The sequence below is a fragment of the Pantherophis guttatus genome, chromosome 1 (genome assembly GCF_059756535.1).
Source record: "Pantherophis guttatus breed Tessera chromosome 1, ASM5975653v1, whole genome shotgun sequence".
In the NCBI taxonomy this organism is placed as follows: Eukaryota; Metazoa; Chordata; class Lepidosauria; order Squamata; family Colubridae; genus Pantherophis; species Pantherophis guttatus.
Genome location: NC_142063.1, coordinates 146,381,575 through 146,398,311, shown reverse-complemented (window position 1 = coordinate 146,398,311; position 16,737 = coordinate 146,381,575). Strand labels below are relative to the sequence as shown.

Genomic DNA, 16,737 nt, shown 5'->3' with positions numbered 1-16,737 from the left:
CCCCCGCAATCTCCAAGGGTTGCTTCTTTCAGGAGCCAGAACGGATTACGGTTACAACAGATGCAAGCCTACTGGGGTGGGGAGCCCATCTGCACTCCAAAATGACCCAAGGTCTCTGGTCATCCTCGGACCTACAGCACGATATCAATTGGCTGGAGCTGAGAGCCATCCATTTAGCCCTCCGGCATTTCCATCCCGACATCCGGGGTCGACACGTGTTGGTCTTGACCGACAACACCACGGCCAAGGCGCACCTAAATCGAGAGGGCGGCACGCATTCCAAAGCTCTGCTGGACGAGGCGATCTCCCTCCTCTCCTGGGCGGAGGAGACCATTCTATCCATCTCAGCTCAACACATATCCGGAACGGACAATACTCGGGCGGACTGGTTGAGCCGCTCTCAAATCGACCATTCGGAGTGGCGTTTGGACCCGGTCCTCTTCCGGCTCCTGTCGGCCAAATTCGGTCGCCCTATCCTGGACTTGTTTGCCAGCCCCTGCAACACACAGCTTCCTCGATTTTTTTCCAGATTCCCCAGTCCGGGGTCCGAGGGGACGGATGCCCTGCGATGTCCTTGGCCCCGGGGCCTGCTGTACGCCTTCCCCCCGATACCCCTCATCCCCAGGGTAGTGCGCAAGATCCTGTCGGAGGCCGCAGAAGTCCTTCTGGTCGCCCCGCACTGGCCACGACAACCATGGTATGCAGACCTTCTGGAGCTGTCGATTTCCCGGCCGTGGAGAATTCCCCAGGACAGGGTCTCTCTCAGCCAGGGGGCCATCCTACACCCGGAACCGGAGTGGCTCCAACTGGCCGTCTGGCATTTGAGAGGGCCCTCCTGAAAAAGGACAACCTGTCGGGGCGCGTCATTTCCACCATGCAAGCCTCGCGCCGGGCTTCAACTGTGCGGATCTATGAGGCTACCTGGCAGGACTTTCGCCGCTGGTGTCGGAGGAACAACGTAGACCCGGCCGACGCCTCGGTTCCCGTCCTTCTCGAATTCCTCCAGGACGGTTTGGACGACGGTCTCGCCCCGAATACCCTGAGACGACAGGTGGCTGCCTTGAACTCGGTTTTGTCTAAGTCAGCGGACCGTCCACTGTCCTTGGATCGGAGGGTCCGAACCTTCCTTCGAGGGGCCACCAACCTGCGTCCACCAGTAGTTCATCGGTATCCATCCTGGGACCTGTCGCTGGTGCTCCAGGCCCTCATGTCTCCCCCGTTTGAGCCCTTGTCTTCTATTTCGCTCCGACTTCTGACGCTTAAAGTTGTTTTTCTAGTGGCAATCACGTCAGCGAGGAGGGTCTCTGAGCTCGCAGCCCTTTCTGTCCGCTCAGACCTTTGCATTTTTCATCAGGACAGGGTGATCCTCCGGCTCGACCCTGCCTTCGTCCCAAAAATTAATTCGCTCTTCCATAGAGCTCAAGAGCTAGTTCTGCCGGATTTTTGTCCGCAACCTCGACATCACAGAGAAGCCCAATGGCATAAACTCGATGTCCGGCGCGCTCTCCGGTACTACATTAAACGGACTTCCCAGTTTCGAAGGTCGGAAGCGCTCTTCGTGTCCTTCCTGCCAGCTTCGATGGGGCACAAGGTCTCTTCGGCCACCATTGGGCGGTGGCTTAAGGCTTGTATTTCTACGGCATACACCCTTCGCAACAAGCCCCCGCCTGGACGCATCTTGCCGCACTCGACCAGGAGCGCCTCGACTTCGGCGGCGTGGGCTACACAAGCATCCATCCTGGACATTTGTCGTGCAGCCACCTGGACCTCTCTCACTCCCTTTGTGCGACATTATAAAGTTGACTCCTTTGCCTCGGCTGAGGCGTCCTTCGGACGGCGAGTTTTGCAATCCGTCATCTCTGCAACGGCCAACCGGGAGCACTCAGCCTTCCCTCCCATCTAATACTTGCTTGGGTACATCCCACGCTCTTGGATTCTTCCAAGCAGCGCGCCAGAGAATGGATGTTGCTTACCTGAACATCCTTTCTGGGCGCGCTGCTGAAGAATCCAACCCTCCCGTTACAGCTTCTGCTTCCTGATCATGGATGGACGTGACTCTTGGTTAGGTCTTCCTTCGTGAAAGAAACTGAGCCTCAGCCAGTCCCTAGGGGAGGAGTCAACAGTTAATTTAAAGTGATATGCACTCAGTGTTTTCAGGCTACCTGAGGGATATTACCCACGCTCTTGGATTCTTCAGCAGCGCGCCCAGAAAGGATGTTCAGGTAAGCAACATCCATTTCAGTTGATTGAATATATTATACCGGTATATATAGTTTCAGCAAACAAAATTCAGTCATATTTGGGATTATAGTATAAAATCCAACAATAAAGATTCCCCAGTGTAAAGGAAAATATGGAACCCTTTGGATTCTGTTATCTTTTAAATTCATTAGTTGCCTTTTTTTTTTTTTTTTGCCAAATGCAGAATATCTTGGTGAAATACTTGATAACCTCTTATACATCCATCTTAATGTGTGCTTTTTTTTTAACACGTCCTTTTTCGTTTTAGATATGGAGTCTGGAGAGCGGTTAACATCAACAGCAGCCTCTTCCACTGCAGCTTCATCTCCTGCCTTGTCCTCAGCATCCATCGTTTCAGCAATTTCCAAAGGTGGCCTTTCCACTGGAGCCACGTCACTTAGCTCCACAATCAACGCCTGTGGTGAATATGTCATATTTGTGATATTGTGCCATGTGGGTGGCTTATATCAAGGCATCCAGATGAATTTACCTCACAGTGAAACCTTGTTGTGCAATGCATTATTAATTATAAAGGATGTAAATTGATGCAAAATGATGACATGTGCGCATTATGTCATCACACAAATGATAAAGATATGGGGGATGTTTAAAGATGGCAGCTGTAACTATGTGAACAAAGACTCATCCCCTTACATGCAGGTTGTGGTCATCACTAACTTTTTTGGCCCTTCCCTCTAAAGCGAACCCTGTAATACTATGAAACGGCATAAATGATATGGTGTGTTGCATGTGCCGTATTTAGTGTTTAGATCCACTAAGTCAAGGTTTCACTGTGTTTTAGGATTTTTATAGGTTTGGGATCTGAATGCAATAAAAAAGAAAAGAAAAGTAGTGAAGTTGTATGTAACAGAAGTGACAGTTTTGGCCATTCAGTGTAACGATCCCTAAAATTGATGTCTTGCTTGGAAGGAAACTTTAAAGCAATCGTACAATTATAGGTAAGAATAGTTTCCATTGTAGGGATTTGGAACTGTAGCTTGTAGAACTTCCCAACACTGACAACATTGGGCAAGAATTCTGCAAATGAAATTCTGAGAAACATAGCCTGAAGATAACTGAGAACACCAGGTTGAGGAAGTTGCGCACCACACATGATTTGTAGATTGCTTGGATTTTGTTATATCCAAGTAGGAACTGATGCCATAAGCTTCCTAAGGGTGTAAAAGTAACTAATAAATTATTGAAGAAACAACTAGAAGCTTAAGATAATTGCAGTAGTTAGCCAAAGCTGCTTTCACAACCATGGATCATAACATTTTGTTGTTGATTATATCCTATTGAGTAAAGTTGTCCTGGTACTGATGAATTCTTCTTTCTGTCCAGTTCTGTGTGTTTTGTATGATTTCATAGGCTGTCAAAAATGTTTCTGCAGAAATTATTTGAATAAGACAAAAACTCACCTAATCAGCAATGCTGCACAGTACTTTTAATTGAGCTTTTGGGGGCAGTAAGTGGTTTTTTTTACTCCCAAATGCCTGATAAATATGAAAGTATATGTATGAATATGTCCTTATGGAGTAAGAAGCAAACAGTCTGATACCAGATAATAGAATAGAATAGAATAGAATAGAATAGAATAGAATAGAATAGAATAGAATAGAATAGAATAGAATAGAATAGAATTTTTTATTGGTCAAGTGTGATTGGACACACAAGGAATTTGTCTCGGTGCATACATTCTCAGTGTACATAAAAGAAAAGATATGTTTATCAAGAATCATAAGGTACAACACTTAATGATAGTCATAGGGTACAAATAAGCAATCAAATCATACTAGGAAACAATATTAATATAAATCGTAATGATACAAGCAACAAAGTTACAGTCATGCAGTCATAAGTGGGAGGATACAGAACAAGAGACAGTGAACTTCTAGTTTTTACATTGTATGGGAAGGAAAAAGAGGGACATATATTAGAAGTTTCACTATAAATAGGGCTTCATTAACTTTACTGCACTAAATCTACTTATTAGTACTTTGGTGGCTTTGCAAGACTATCCTTGCAAATAGTTTTTTACTAAGTCAGTTGCGACAAGTCTTACCAATATGTCATCTTGATGATGTACATTATTTGCATAATTGATATCATTATGCAATGTAATAAAATTGCAGTTAAATTAATGTAAATTTAACTGGATTGTTCAAAACTATTTTGGATTTGCCAGACTTACCCTCCAGGCAATGTAGACTGGAAACACTTATTCCAAGGAATGAGAATTTTAACCTCTGATTAATAGTGTTTAGTTGCAGGAAGGTTAAGGATTCTAGAAAATTTCCTGTTATCAAGTGAGTCATGTATCTATAGGCAATTAAATTGACAATTTCCTTATCTATTTCCTCCTGCTTTTTTGACATAGAGGGCTAGAAGCTTGTCTCTTTTGTGAATCACTCCATGCCTGTTCCTTTGACCTTCTGTCCCCCCACCCCACTTCCCCAGCTGCCAACCAAGGAGGCTGACTGGACTGGGCTGTGTTGGGCTTGCACGGCTGCTCTCAAGGCAGCCAAGGGGGCTGGGGTGGGGGTCTCCGCCCCGAGAGTCACCTGACCAACCTTGCCGAAATTCTCCTGAGCTCCCCCCAGCCAGGGATGGGGTGGGATGGGGTTGGTTGCAGCTACTGGAGCCGAAGCAGAGAATAAAAGGATGGCTGGGAAGAGTTTAAAAGAGAGAATCCAAGTTGTCAAGTTACACACCGCTCAGGAGGGAGGGAGGAAAGGGGAGCAAGAGAAGAAGCACTGGCTTGGATTGTAAAAGCCACGGACTGGCTCAATTGCCTTCCTTTTGAAGAGCCTGCAAGGCAAACAGGAGATCTGGGGTTTGGGCGAGCAGCAGAATTCTTGCTTCTCCACCGCCCCACCCCTCCCCAAGCAAGATCGGCAAGCCAGATTCAGGGAGCTGAATGCGCTGCCACCACCCGGGAAGACAAGAACGTGAGAAATGGGCGCTCTCACAGCATTTCTTCTCACTCCTCTTCTCCCGAATGGCAGCAGTGCATCCGGCTCACTGAATCTGGCCTGCTGATCTCGGGCGGCAGCGGCTCTGATGTTCCCCCTCCCTTTCCCCAACCTGCGCATGCGTCTATGTATTTGGGGAGGCTTATTTTGGGGGGGGCTTATTTTAGTGCATGCACTTGAAAGCCCAGTTGGGCTTATTATCCGGATATGTCTTAGTTTCGGGGAAACATGGTATGTTTGTAGATATGGCTCATAGTATAAAATCAAAACATTGGTATTTGTGGATCTTCAGTGAATTACAGATGTTGTTAACCTATTTTGTTTCATACATCCTTTCATTAATTACATAAAAATTATAAAATAATTGATTTGGTCCATGGATAATATTTAGAGCAGCAGGAGGTGAGATATTTGAACCAGTAAGTTAAAAAGATAATCTTAGAGAAGTTATTCATATTGAACGTTTATTTCCTCATTAACATAGTAATTTTGGTATGTATAGTTTAGATGATAATTACTTTGGTCAGGACATTAAAAACACAACAAAATAAAGGTCCTTCCATAACCAGCTACGCTCCCCAAACTCTGAGAACTTTTTTGAACTGCCACCTAAGGATGCTTAGAAGAACTATTCAAAGGAGATTCACGGTATTAAAAATTATTCAGACAATGTTGAATTTTTTATCCTTCTTTAAGGATAACAGGAATTACATGACTATCCTGCGTAGTCTGGATTCCTCTTCATATCCAAACTGCTGAACAGCCCTATTGCTCATTGCTGCTGTATCCAGTTTGACACCCATGCTCTAGCTGATATATAAAGGTAAAGGTAAAGGTAAAGGTAAAGGTTCCCCTCGTACATATGTGCTAGTCATTCCTGACTCTAGGGGGTGGTGCTCATCTCCGTTTCAAAGCCGAAGAGCCAGTGCTGTCCGAAGACGTCTCCGTGGGCATGTGGCCAGCATGACTAAATGCCAAAGGTGCATGGAACACTGTTACCTTCCCACCAAAGGTGGTCCCTATTTTGCTACTTGCATTTTTTAAGTGCTTTCAAACTGCTAGGTTGGCAGAAGCTGGGACAAGTAACGGGAGCTCACCCCATTTTGCGGCACTAGGGATTCGACCTGCTGAACTACCGACCTTTCAATCAACAAGCTCAGCGTTTTAGCCACTGAGCCACCACATCCCTCAGCTGATATATAAGGGAGAACAAAAAGATAATCAAATGGCACCTTATCCCCATTCTTCCTATAATGTGGTGGTTTTTTTCATGTGAAAAAACTAAAACAATAAAAACAGGCCACTGTATGGGGGATTTTCCTACTCGCCGTTCAGACACTCCTCAGTCTGGGTAACGATCACTCCTATTTGCACAGCTGAGTGTCAATCAAATCCCTCTGGAGCTGGATCCACCTCACTTCCTGCTCCTTCCTCAGACTTTTTCACTCAGCCATTGCAAAAGCATAGAGTGTCTGTTTCTCCTTTACAACTTGATCTTTAAATTTGGTTTCCTTTGTCTATTTGAATTTAAATTGTTTCCTTATTTGTTGAGAGTGCTGCGCGCTGCCTGCCTTCACCTCGGTGAAGATTACAGGCTCGCATCGGCGGTTCGGGGCTCCGGCTGCCGTTAGCGGCTTGGCTTGGCTGGCGGTTTATTTTATTCTATTTTTTGCCGCCATTTGCCGCCATTTGCCGCTAGTCACTGCGCGAGGCTGCTGACCTAGTTATCGGCGATAGATGCCTTTGGCTTGAGTCCCTGCCGGCTGGCATACTCATTAGCCTTTTTTGCGAGCTTTTTTCTGTCCGGCCGCAGGCGCTGTGTTTCGTCTGGCTCAGGACTTGATTGGGGCATACTCATTAGCCTTTTTTGGGAGCTTTTTTCTGTCCGGCCGCAGGCGCTGTGTTTCGTCTAGCTCAGGACTTGATTGGGACATTGCTTCGCGGGCCGCCATTTTGTGCCTGGCATCTCGCCGCGTTTTTGGCTGCTCCGTGGCATAGCGACCTGGGCTTTGGTTCCCAGGGTCGCTTCCTGGCCAGCAGGTGTGGATGCTGTCCAGAATAGACCTGCATCTTCTAGACCTGGGAGTGACCTGCCTGAAGCCTTCAGGAAAGTACACATAGTTTATTTTTATATATATATATTAAAAAAAAAAAAAGGGGGGGGAGTGCGGAGTAGTTTCTGTTACTTGATTATTCTTGGATGGAATTCATTATCTGTATATAGTCAATCAATTCAGTTTATATAATAATAATATTAAAAATAATAATATTGATTTATATATATATATACATACAGTTGATAAGTAGATAGTGGCAATTTCATTGATTGTTCCACTAAGGCAATTAGTATAATGGAGGACAGGGGGGAAATTGCTCTTTCCTCTGACCTAGATAAGAGTCCCTCTCCTTCGCCAGTGCCTTCCCCAAGACAGACTAGGGGAAAGAGGGCTAAGAGCTCCAAACATGGGAAGTCCTCTAGGGCTGCCAAGCCAGATAAGGATGCCCAACGTAGGCACAATGCATTAGAGAAGCAATTTGCCAAGGCAAGACAACAGGCTCAAGCCTCTTGTGAGGAGCCAATCAGTGGGGTCTTATGCCATGAGGTGCCTGGTGACCCTTTGGTCTCCCATAATGAAGGAAATCTAACTAGTGAATTGGGGGAGGTTCTCCCATCTACTTCTCAAGGGTTTCCACGGTCTGCCTCTATTCAGCCCATTGTTAGCACTAGATCTCGTTCATCTAGTATGGCTAGCCACTATTCTCAGTCTTCTAGGCCCGTTCCTGAAGCTACTTTTACACCCACAGCAGCTGGCGTCCGTCCTGAGGAGGTGCCTGCCTCTGGTCAACCAGTTGATTTTCAGTCCTTTTTTTCTCAAGCCATGTCCCATATGTATCAAATGGGTTTGCAACAGGCCTCTGGTGCCTTGCCTACTCCAGTCTGCGCTCCTACTGCCCCCTTTCATATGCATCCTCCTTGTGAACAACAACAACAACACTTTGCTCCCTATGGTCATGTGTCTGAACCTGCCCGGGAGGACGATTTCTTGGAAGACTTTGAGATGTCTGAGGATGAGGACGAGATTCACGACAAGCCGGCCTTCCCAGGCCTTTTTAAACCTTCTTTGTTCCGCTCTCTTCTGCGCAAAGCTAAAGCTGCCACTAATATGGATTCAGGCTCTCTGCCGTCTTCTGCTTCTGTCCCTCCTGGTCCTCACAGTAATCTGTTTAATCTCCCTCAACCGGATCATGACTTTGTTCCGTGCCCTGACCTTTTTTGCCAGGTTATACAAAGACCTTGGGATCATCCTGCCTCATTATCCGGTCCGAATTCGTTTGATAGAAAGCTGTATGCCTCGGCTCCTGCGTTGGAGGCTCTCCTACAGTTGCCCACGATCGATGACCCGGTGGCTAGCCTTACATCTTCTTCCATCCTGGTAGGCGAAGCTGGAGATGGCCTCAAGTTTGAGGATAAACGGGCCGAGATGGGTTTTCGTAAGACGCACCAAGCTGCAGCTTGGGCCATTCGGGCCGCGACCTCTTCATCCTTCTTCAATAGGGCATCACTGGTGTGGTTACGCCAATTGAGGGACAAGATACCACCCGAAGACGCGCGCTCGCAACAGGACCTGGCTAAACTGGTGGCAGCGGCTGAATATTCGGCCGACGCGTCCTTGGACGCGGCAATTTCGCATCTCGGGCCTTGGCTTCAACGGTTTCTTCAAGGCGTCTATTGTGGCTCAGGAACTGGAGAGCTGATGCTAAGTCCAAGTGGCGCCTAACTGCTGCCCCTTATAAAGGACCTGCTCTGTTTGGACCATCCCTGGATTCTGTTCTGGTAGAGAACCGGGATAAGAAAAAAGTGTTGCCCACGTCCTTTCGTCGCCAGGACAGGCGCTATCTGCCATATAATCGACAGCCCTTTCGGCAGGACCAAGGCGCCGGCGGCACCTCTTATTACAGATCCTCGCAGTTCCAGTACCAGCCAGATTCAGATAGAGCGTCCTTTCGTGACCGAGGTCGCAGGCAATCCAGCTTTCGGCGACCCTTCAAATCCACTGGTCGCTTCGCCAGGCGCGGTAAGTGACTCACCGTCCCTGGTCCCGATTGGTGGCAAGCTCCAAGCCTTCTCTCACCTGTGGCCAACTACAACTTCGGATGCCTGGATTGTCCAAACTGTCACCGAAGGCTTACGTTTGGAATTTACCACCATGCCTCAGGACTTTTATGTTCATTGCCCCTGGCCGGTTCAGCCGGAGAAGCGTTCTCTTCTCTCGCTCGAAATTTCCCATCTGTTGCAGATTCAGGCCATAGAACAAGTTCCATCGGACCAACTCAAAACCGGATTTTATTCAACGCTATTTCTGGTCCCGAAAAGCTCGGGAGATTGGAGGGGCATTTTGAACCTACGACGTCTCAATCAACATATCTTGTACCGCCGGTTCAAAATGCATTCCCTCAAGTCTTTGCTCGGCTGCATCCGGCGGGGGGATCTGATGCAATCTGTAGATCTGAAGGAGGCGTACCTCCACGTCCCCATTCTCTTACAGCACAGAAAGTACCTCAGGTTTGAGTTTGGAGACCATCACTTTCAATATCGGGCCATGCCATTCGGCCTATCATCTGCTCCGAGAACATTTACAAAGTTGCTAGCAGCAGTTGCGGCATCGCTCAGAGAGGTTCCGGTCCGCCTGGCATGCTACCTCGACGACATTTTGATCATGTCATCTTCACACGAGCAGGCGACCCAAGACCGGGAGCTAGTGATTCACACCCTTCAAAACCACGGGTTCACTTTGAACTTTGCAAAAAGTCACCTATCTCCCACGACTCACATTCTACATCTCGGAGCAACAATAGATTCGAGTCTTTGTACAATCGTTCTATCTCCCGACAGACAGGTCAGCATAAGGAATCTGGTGTCTCAGGTCTTGCGCCAGAGGTCGGTCACCTTACTCACTCTTTCCCAACTTCTGGGAAAATTAATATCGTGCATAGACATTGTCCCTTGGGCGCGTTTCCACCTTCGTCGCCTCCAATGGTTTCTGCTCCCTTACCAGAGACAAGGTCGAGCAGAGTCTCTTCTCAAGGTAACAGTTCCGGCTCCAGTTCGTCTTTCCCTGAGGTGGTGGCTGTCTCCGGCCCTCAGCAAGGGCTCCCCCTTCCTGGAACCAGAGCGGACGGTGTTGACCACGGACGCCAGTCTCCGAGGCTGGGGGGCTCATCTCAACCTTCAGTTAGCCCAGGGGGTCTGGTCGTCGACAGAACAGTCGCACAATATCAATTGGCTGGAGCTCAGAGCGGTTCGCCTCGCCCTGATGCACTTCAAACACCTTGTATATCGCCGGGACATTCTGATTCTAACGGACAATGTGGCCACCAAGGCCCATGTCAACAAACAAGGGGGGACTCGCTCCTGGACACTAATGCAGGAGGCGGAATGTCTTCTGTCATGGGCGGAGCTCCACCTTTCGTCGATAAAAGCCGAACATATTTCGGGGTCTCTAAATCGAGAAGCAGATTGGCTCAGCAGAGACCAAATAGATCATGCCGAGTGGAGGCTGGACCCCTGCCTGTTCCAGGACCTGTCCAGGAGGTTCGGTCTTCCCTTAGTGGACCTGTTTGCGACGGCTCACAACACCCAATTGCCGAGGTTCTTTTCCCGCTACCCATCTCCAACAGCGGAGGGTCTGGACGCTCTTCGGAGTCCGTGGCCCCGGGGGCTCCTCTATGCCTTTCGCCCCCTTCCAGTCCTCTCCAAAGTCATTCGGAAGGTTATTCGAGAGCAGGCGAATCTTCTGCTGGTAGCGCCATATTGGCCTCGTCGGGAGTGGTTCGCCGACCTCAAGAACTTGTCGGTCGAACCGCCCTGGAGGATTCCACCCGACAAGGTTGTGTTAACTCAAGGGGCCGGCCGTCATCCGGAACCAGAGTGGCTTCGATTAGCCGTGTGGCATTTGAGCACATAAAGCTCTTCAAGGACAACTTGTCTGAAGACGTCATCTCCATTATTCAGGCAGCTCGAAGACCATCAACAATTCGTATTTATAACGCCTCATGGGCTACCTTCACGAGATGGTGCGGAGATCATCACGTGGATCCCACAACAGCGTCAGTTCCGGACATTCTGCGTTTTCTGCATGCGGGGTTCTCCAAAGGCTTGGCCCCTGCGACTCTACGTCGACAGGTGGCGGCTCTGGCCACTGTCCTGTCTGGGGAGGCGCGAGTTCCTTTGTCTCAGGATCCCAGAATCCGTTCCTTTCTCCAAGGGGTCTCAATCTTGCGGCCTCCGCCGATTCACCGCTACCCCACTTGGGACCTTACCTTGGTGTTGCAGGCCTTGACGGGTCCACCGTTCGAACCCATTGCTTCGTCCAGCCTACGCTACTTGTCTTTAAAGATGGCCTTTTTGTTGGCAATTACTTCGGCTCGCAGAGTATCCGAAATTGCAGCTTTGTCCATGAGAAGTGACCTCTGTGTCTTCTACCCTGATCGGGTTGTTCTACGCCTCGATCCAGCCTTCGTTCCCAAAGTGAACACTCGTTTTCATCGAGCCCAAGAACTGGTCTTACCTAACTTTTGCCCGAACCCGCGTCATCCTGCTGAGAGGCGATGGCATACCTTGGATGTGCGACGGGCTTTGAGAAGATATCTTAAAAGGACTGCCTCCTTTCGCAAGACTGAGGCTCTGCTGGTGTCCTTCCTTCCCTCCTCCCTGGGTCAGAAGGTTTCTTCTGCTACAGTGGGCAGGTGGCTCAAGGCCTGTATATCTAAGGCATATGAATTAAGGGAGGCCCCTGTTCCGGGTGGTATACTGCCCCATTCTACCCGTAGTGCTGCAACATCAGCGGCATGGGCTACCCAGGCTTCCGTAGATGATATCTGCCGGGCGGCCACATGGTCCTCCCTCTCTTCCTTTGTAAGTCACTATAGGCTGGATAAGTTTGCTTCTGCAGATGCTGCCTTTGGCAGAAGGGTATTACAGACTGTAATCTCTCCACAAGGCCAGTCTACGGCTTAATTCCCTCCCTTTTCTTCTCTAACTTGGGTATGTCCCAGACTGAGGAGTGTCTGAACGGCGAGTAGGAAAATGGTCGTTGCTTACCTGAACGACCCTTTTATACTCGACGTTCAGACACTCCGTCCCTCCCTTTTTTTCGCCGCGTCTGGCCTTGGTGGAGGTCTGCTTTCTTTCCCTCTGTAGCTGTCTGCTTCCTGTGTCACTACCTGGCGGAGTTTTTCTTCATGGCTGTCCTAATGCTCTTGAACCAAGTTGTCTTCGTGAAAAGTCTGAGGAAGGAGCAGGAAGTGAGGTGGATCCAGCTCCAGAGGGATTTGATTGACACTCAGCTGTGCAAATAGGAGTGATCGTTACCCAGACTGAGGAGTGTCTGAACGTCGAGTATAAAAGGGTCGTTCAGGTAAGCAACGACCAATCTCCACATGGTCAGAAACGATGGAAGAAGATTGTAAGATGCCACAGCACCTTGGAATCGGGAAAGAATGAGACAGGAAGTGGAAATCCCTACCAATGGGAAACTGGCACAAAACTATTTGTCACATTCCTTTGGGAATTCCCTGAGAGCAACCACTGAGGATGAGTTAATCAGCTGAACATGCCAAGACCTATGAAAGTCTCATAGCATGATGAAAATCTCAGATCAGTAGCTGTTGTGTGAGGAATGAATCTCAGATGAATCTCTTAATTATCAAGCACTTTTCTGTCCCAGGTGAAGACTGAGAGTTGGCGGAAGAAAATTCTGAAGTGCTTCCTCTCACACCTGCTTTTCCTTGAGCCCAAATGGGTTTCTGCCTAACAACATATATTTTAAATAAAGGAACAGTCAATGGCTGGCTAAAGATTAAAAGAATAAATTACAGAATAGTAGAATATAATCATATTCTTATGGTAATATGAAATCAAAATTTAGAATGCTATTTACTTTATATGGAATATTTCTCACTAGGCACTGAGAAAGATAGTAACATGACACCAGTCTACACATATTTTGGATAATTAGAAAAAAAAAAGTTCAGGAATAATGGCTGTTTCATCTTGTTTGTTTTTTTTTTGTTTTTTTTTTGTTTCTTTACTCATGTGGGATGTTGAATCAGACATAACACATTCACAGGCTGTTCTTCACTCCCCCCCCCCTTTCCATTTATTATTCTGCTCCATGCCATCACCACAAAAGCTAGTCAAGGTAATATAATCTCCTTCATACAGTCTGTTATCATGTAGTTTGGATACTCAGACAGAACTACTTCTCTCTTCCTCTCTGGGAGTTTGAAAGGGAGACAAATGGGTAAATATTTGTCCACAGTATTTAATTGCTTAAACTGCTTATGTGTGTTGGTCTAACAAGTGTTGTGTTGGTCTAATAAGTTTGGGGTGTATCTGATGAAAACTCATGATCGCGTCTAATATTACAATACCTTTGCTTTATTGATTGCATAGGAACACATATGATGCCGCTTTTTACCCTGCAGTTTTCAAGTAAAATCTAGTAAACATTACATTTATCAGATATTCTAGAATGAAGAAGAAATATAATTGCATCTTTTTAGCCCTAGTTTCGTGCTCCGTGTGATATTTGATAAGATAAACATGTGATAATTTCTTGAGTTACCAGCCTGGATCTTGTGAAGAGAAAAAGAAAATCTATTTATATAATTGAGCATTTATCTTTTACAGTTTTAGCAGTTATTGTTTCCAGTGCTATACTGTTAAAAACACCTTCATCTCAGCTTGCAGTTAGAGAGGCTCAGGTTTCATCCAATGCAATATAATTATTTTCTTTGCAGTAATCAATAGTCTATTAAGCAGGCTTGTAATAAACTTCAGTCTTTCAGCCATACAAATCCCAAGACAGAGACTTGGTCCAGACTGGAACTCTAGATGTCGTGCCAGAAAGATTGTGTTACAGATCAGCTGTTATTTGTGGTTATTCTGCTATAATTATATAATGTGACTTTGGAAAAATACTTTTCCAAATGCATGTAATTTGAGTATGGTAATTACATTATACATACATTTTCTGCAGTATTTTTCCTCATTATGAATCTGAATCACAAACCATTTAATCCATTGCAGTCTGAATGCTCCCATATATTTCAGTGGTCTTCCCTGAGGGCTGATTCAAAGGTTATGCTATTAGCAATTATGACAGAGATGCCTGTGAAGCCCTACTAGAAATGTAATCTCCAAAGTGCTAACATAGGAATCTGTGTTCAAGCTACATGCTGAAATTAACTCTTAAAACAACTCTGTGCTAATTAGTATCTGGATCTCAAATATAAATAATAACATCTTTGTGTCTGTTTCTAATAAGAAATATATGCCATTCTGCTTAGTGGTCCAGAAATAATCTGCATTTCAGAGAGGAGGGGGAAGGGGAGGAGGAGGAGGAGGAATAATAATAATATATATATATTTCCAGCAAAGGAAGGAGCCCATTCTTAAGAATAATTGGCAACCCCCAGGCCCGATTTTTGTGTTCTCCAGCCCCTTTCCAGGAGCAAACTGCTTATCTCTGATTTCTGTCATTCTTTATTTAAAGATGGCTTATTTCAAGATGTGTGTGTGATCCATCCTGGTTTTCAATCCTGATTTTTCAAAGCAAACACCAATTATAATTAAATTATAGTGGCTGATCATGAAGTTTCTGTACACACTCAGGCTTTTTAAGCATCTTACCTATAATCATTGAGCATCATGGATCAGGTAGCTCTTCTAAATATGAGACACGTAGCATTCAGATAGGTTAAAGTTATGGAGGATTTAATTATGAAGTGAAGGGAGCAATACTTGTGTAAGCCAATGATGGGAGAGACAGACAAATACATCGTCAAAATATTTGTCTTTATACAATGTTTTTCAGAGAAGGAAAAAAAAATCCTATTAAACTAGACTCATGTATTTGTCAAGTTTCTCTCATATATGAGAGAGAGACATTCTATGTGGAAAGAAGAGATTTTGAAGGGGACAGAATAAGATTTTAATATATCACAAATGGGTTGGACAAAACATATTTTTTTTCCTTTAGTAAGGAACGTTGCGAAGCAATTTTCATGTGTAATGGGCAAAGAAAAAGGAGGAGAGCAAAAAAGAAAGCAATCTGTCATTCAAAACCCAGCAGATTTGAAGGCATTACAATTAAAATAGCAAGGTTCTGTTAGCTCCCAGTATCTACCTCTGCGTTCACCTATTTATGATTTGGGGAATAAAGTTTTAAGGGATAGGTATACATATCATTCAGCATTGATACCAGTAAGAAGAGAACTATGTTGTCATAGCTTTGGAATTATATAACACAAACATTCATACTGTATCTATGTCTCTTATTTCCAATAGTACATACATTGTGGTATGTGATTTATTTTTTAATGATTTGGCAGTGATTTTGAAGCAAACCCTTTTTATTTGTAACCTTTCAGTTTTGTATCAAATTAGGAGAAATGTTAATTAAAACAGGAGACCTTTACTTGGCCGGTAGTCGCTCCTGATGATTAGGCACTCTTCTCAATTTTAACACAGGAGACACACTTGCCAGTACTGTGAATTTACACATCTGATCTTTGAAAGACATGTTGCAACAAGCTGCTCAGAGATTTCTGCATTTAGGTAAAACTGCATAGAATACAGAGGTGTGAATATTGTGGCTACATTCAGATAATGATTTAAATCATAGAAGTAGAGCTTTTACTCACTTTGTCTAAAGTGTATAGTAAAAAATATTGCATAGCTTCACGTTAAAATCACCCACCTTATCCTTCATGTTAATGTCTTTTATCTCCTGTGTCTTAAATAGACAAGTAGTTGAGGTGGGGTGGGTATCTAGCTGGTCATTTTTGTGCCTCTGTTGCTTTTCAAAGGATTTTGTTCACCATCTTTTTACATTTAAGGCATTAGTTAAGTATTTATCCTTTTTAGTTCTTTTGAAAAGGCTTATTACAGTGCAGCACAAAATTCATTAATATTAATAAAGGCATTTGCCTTTATCGTTCCTTGTTACTAAGACACCAGCCCTGTCGAAATGGATGCTGGCCTTTTGGGTAATACTTTCAATCATTTATCTACGTACTGGCTAGTAGAATTTCAAAAGCTTTGCTGAAAAATATTCAGCCTATTATAATATAAGTCAAGAGTCTTAAGCAATGTAGTTTTGTATTAAATTTCATTATGCAAAATAAGCATACAGAAAGCTGGCACTTTTTAACGGGAACAAAAAACAAAAGGAAAAAATGAAAGGAAATACAAATATTCATCTCTAGCCAGAATATTAATGTATTAAGAAACAAAAAAGATAATGAGTTGGCAGAAAGGAAGGAATCTGTTTAATTCACCACTATGACTTGCTTTGAGGATAAGCTACAATCTGATTCTTTTTTGAACATATTAGTTTTGTTTATAAAATATGTATTTTAAAATTACTATTTCTAATGTCCAAATCATATTTGAATCTTTTTCATATATCTCTTAAAAAGTATTTTAAGAAACTTGGCATGTTTTCATGTTCCATAC

The 16,737-nt window shown here is 45.1% G+C and overlaps 1 protein-coding gene across 45 annotated transcripts in view; it reads left to right on the top strand.

Annotated features, from left to right (window-relative positions):
• BAZ2B (bromodomain adjacent to zinc finger domain 2B) overlaps nt 1–16,737 on the top strand; it is a 249,203-nt gene that overhangs the window by 143,133 nt on the left and 89,333 nt on the right. For all 45 annotated transcript variants that reach the window (XM_087881942.1, XM_034425933.3, XM_087881938.1 and 42 more), the window contains one exon: nt 2,510–2,662. In XM_087881942.1, the coding sequence (XP_087738068.1) occupies nt 2,512–2,662 (151 nt within the window). In that variant the 5' untranslated portion in view covers nt 2,510–2,511. The remainder of the gene's footprint in view (nt 1–2,509; nt 2,663–16,737) is intronic.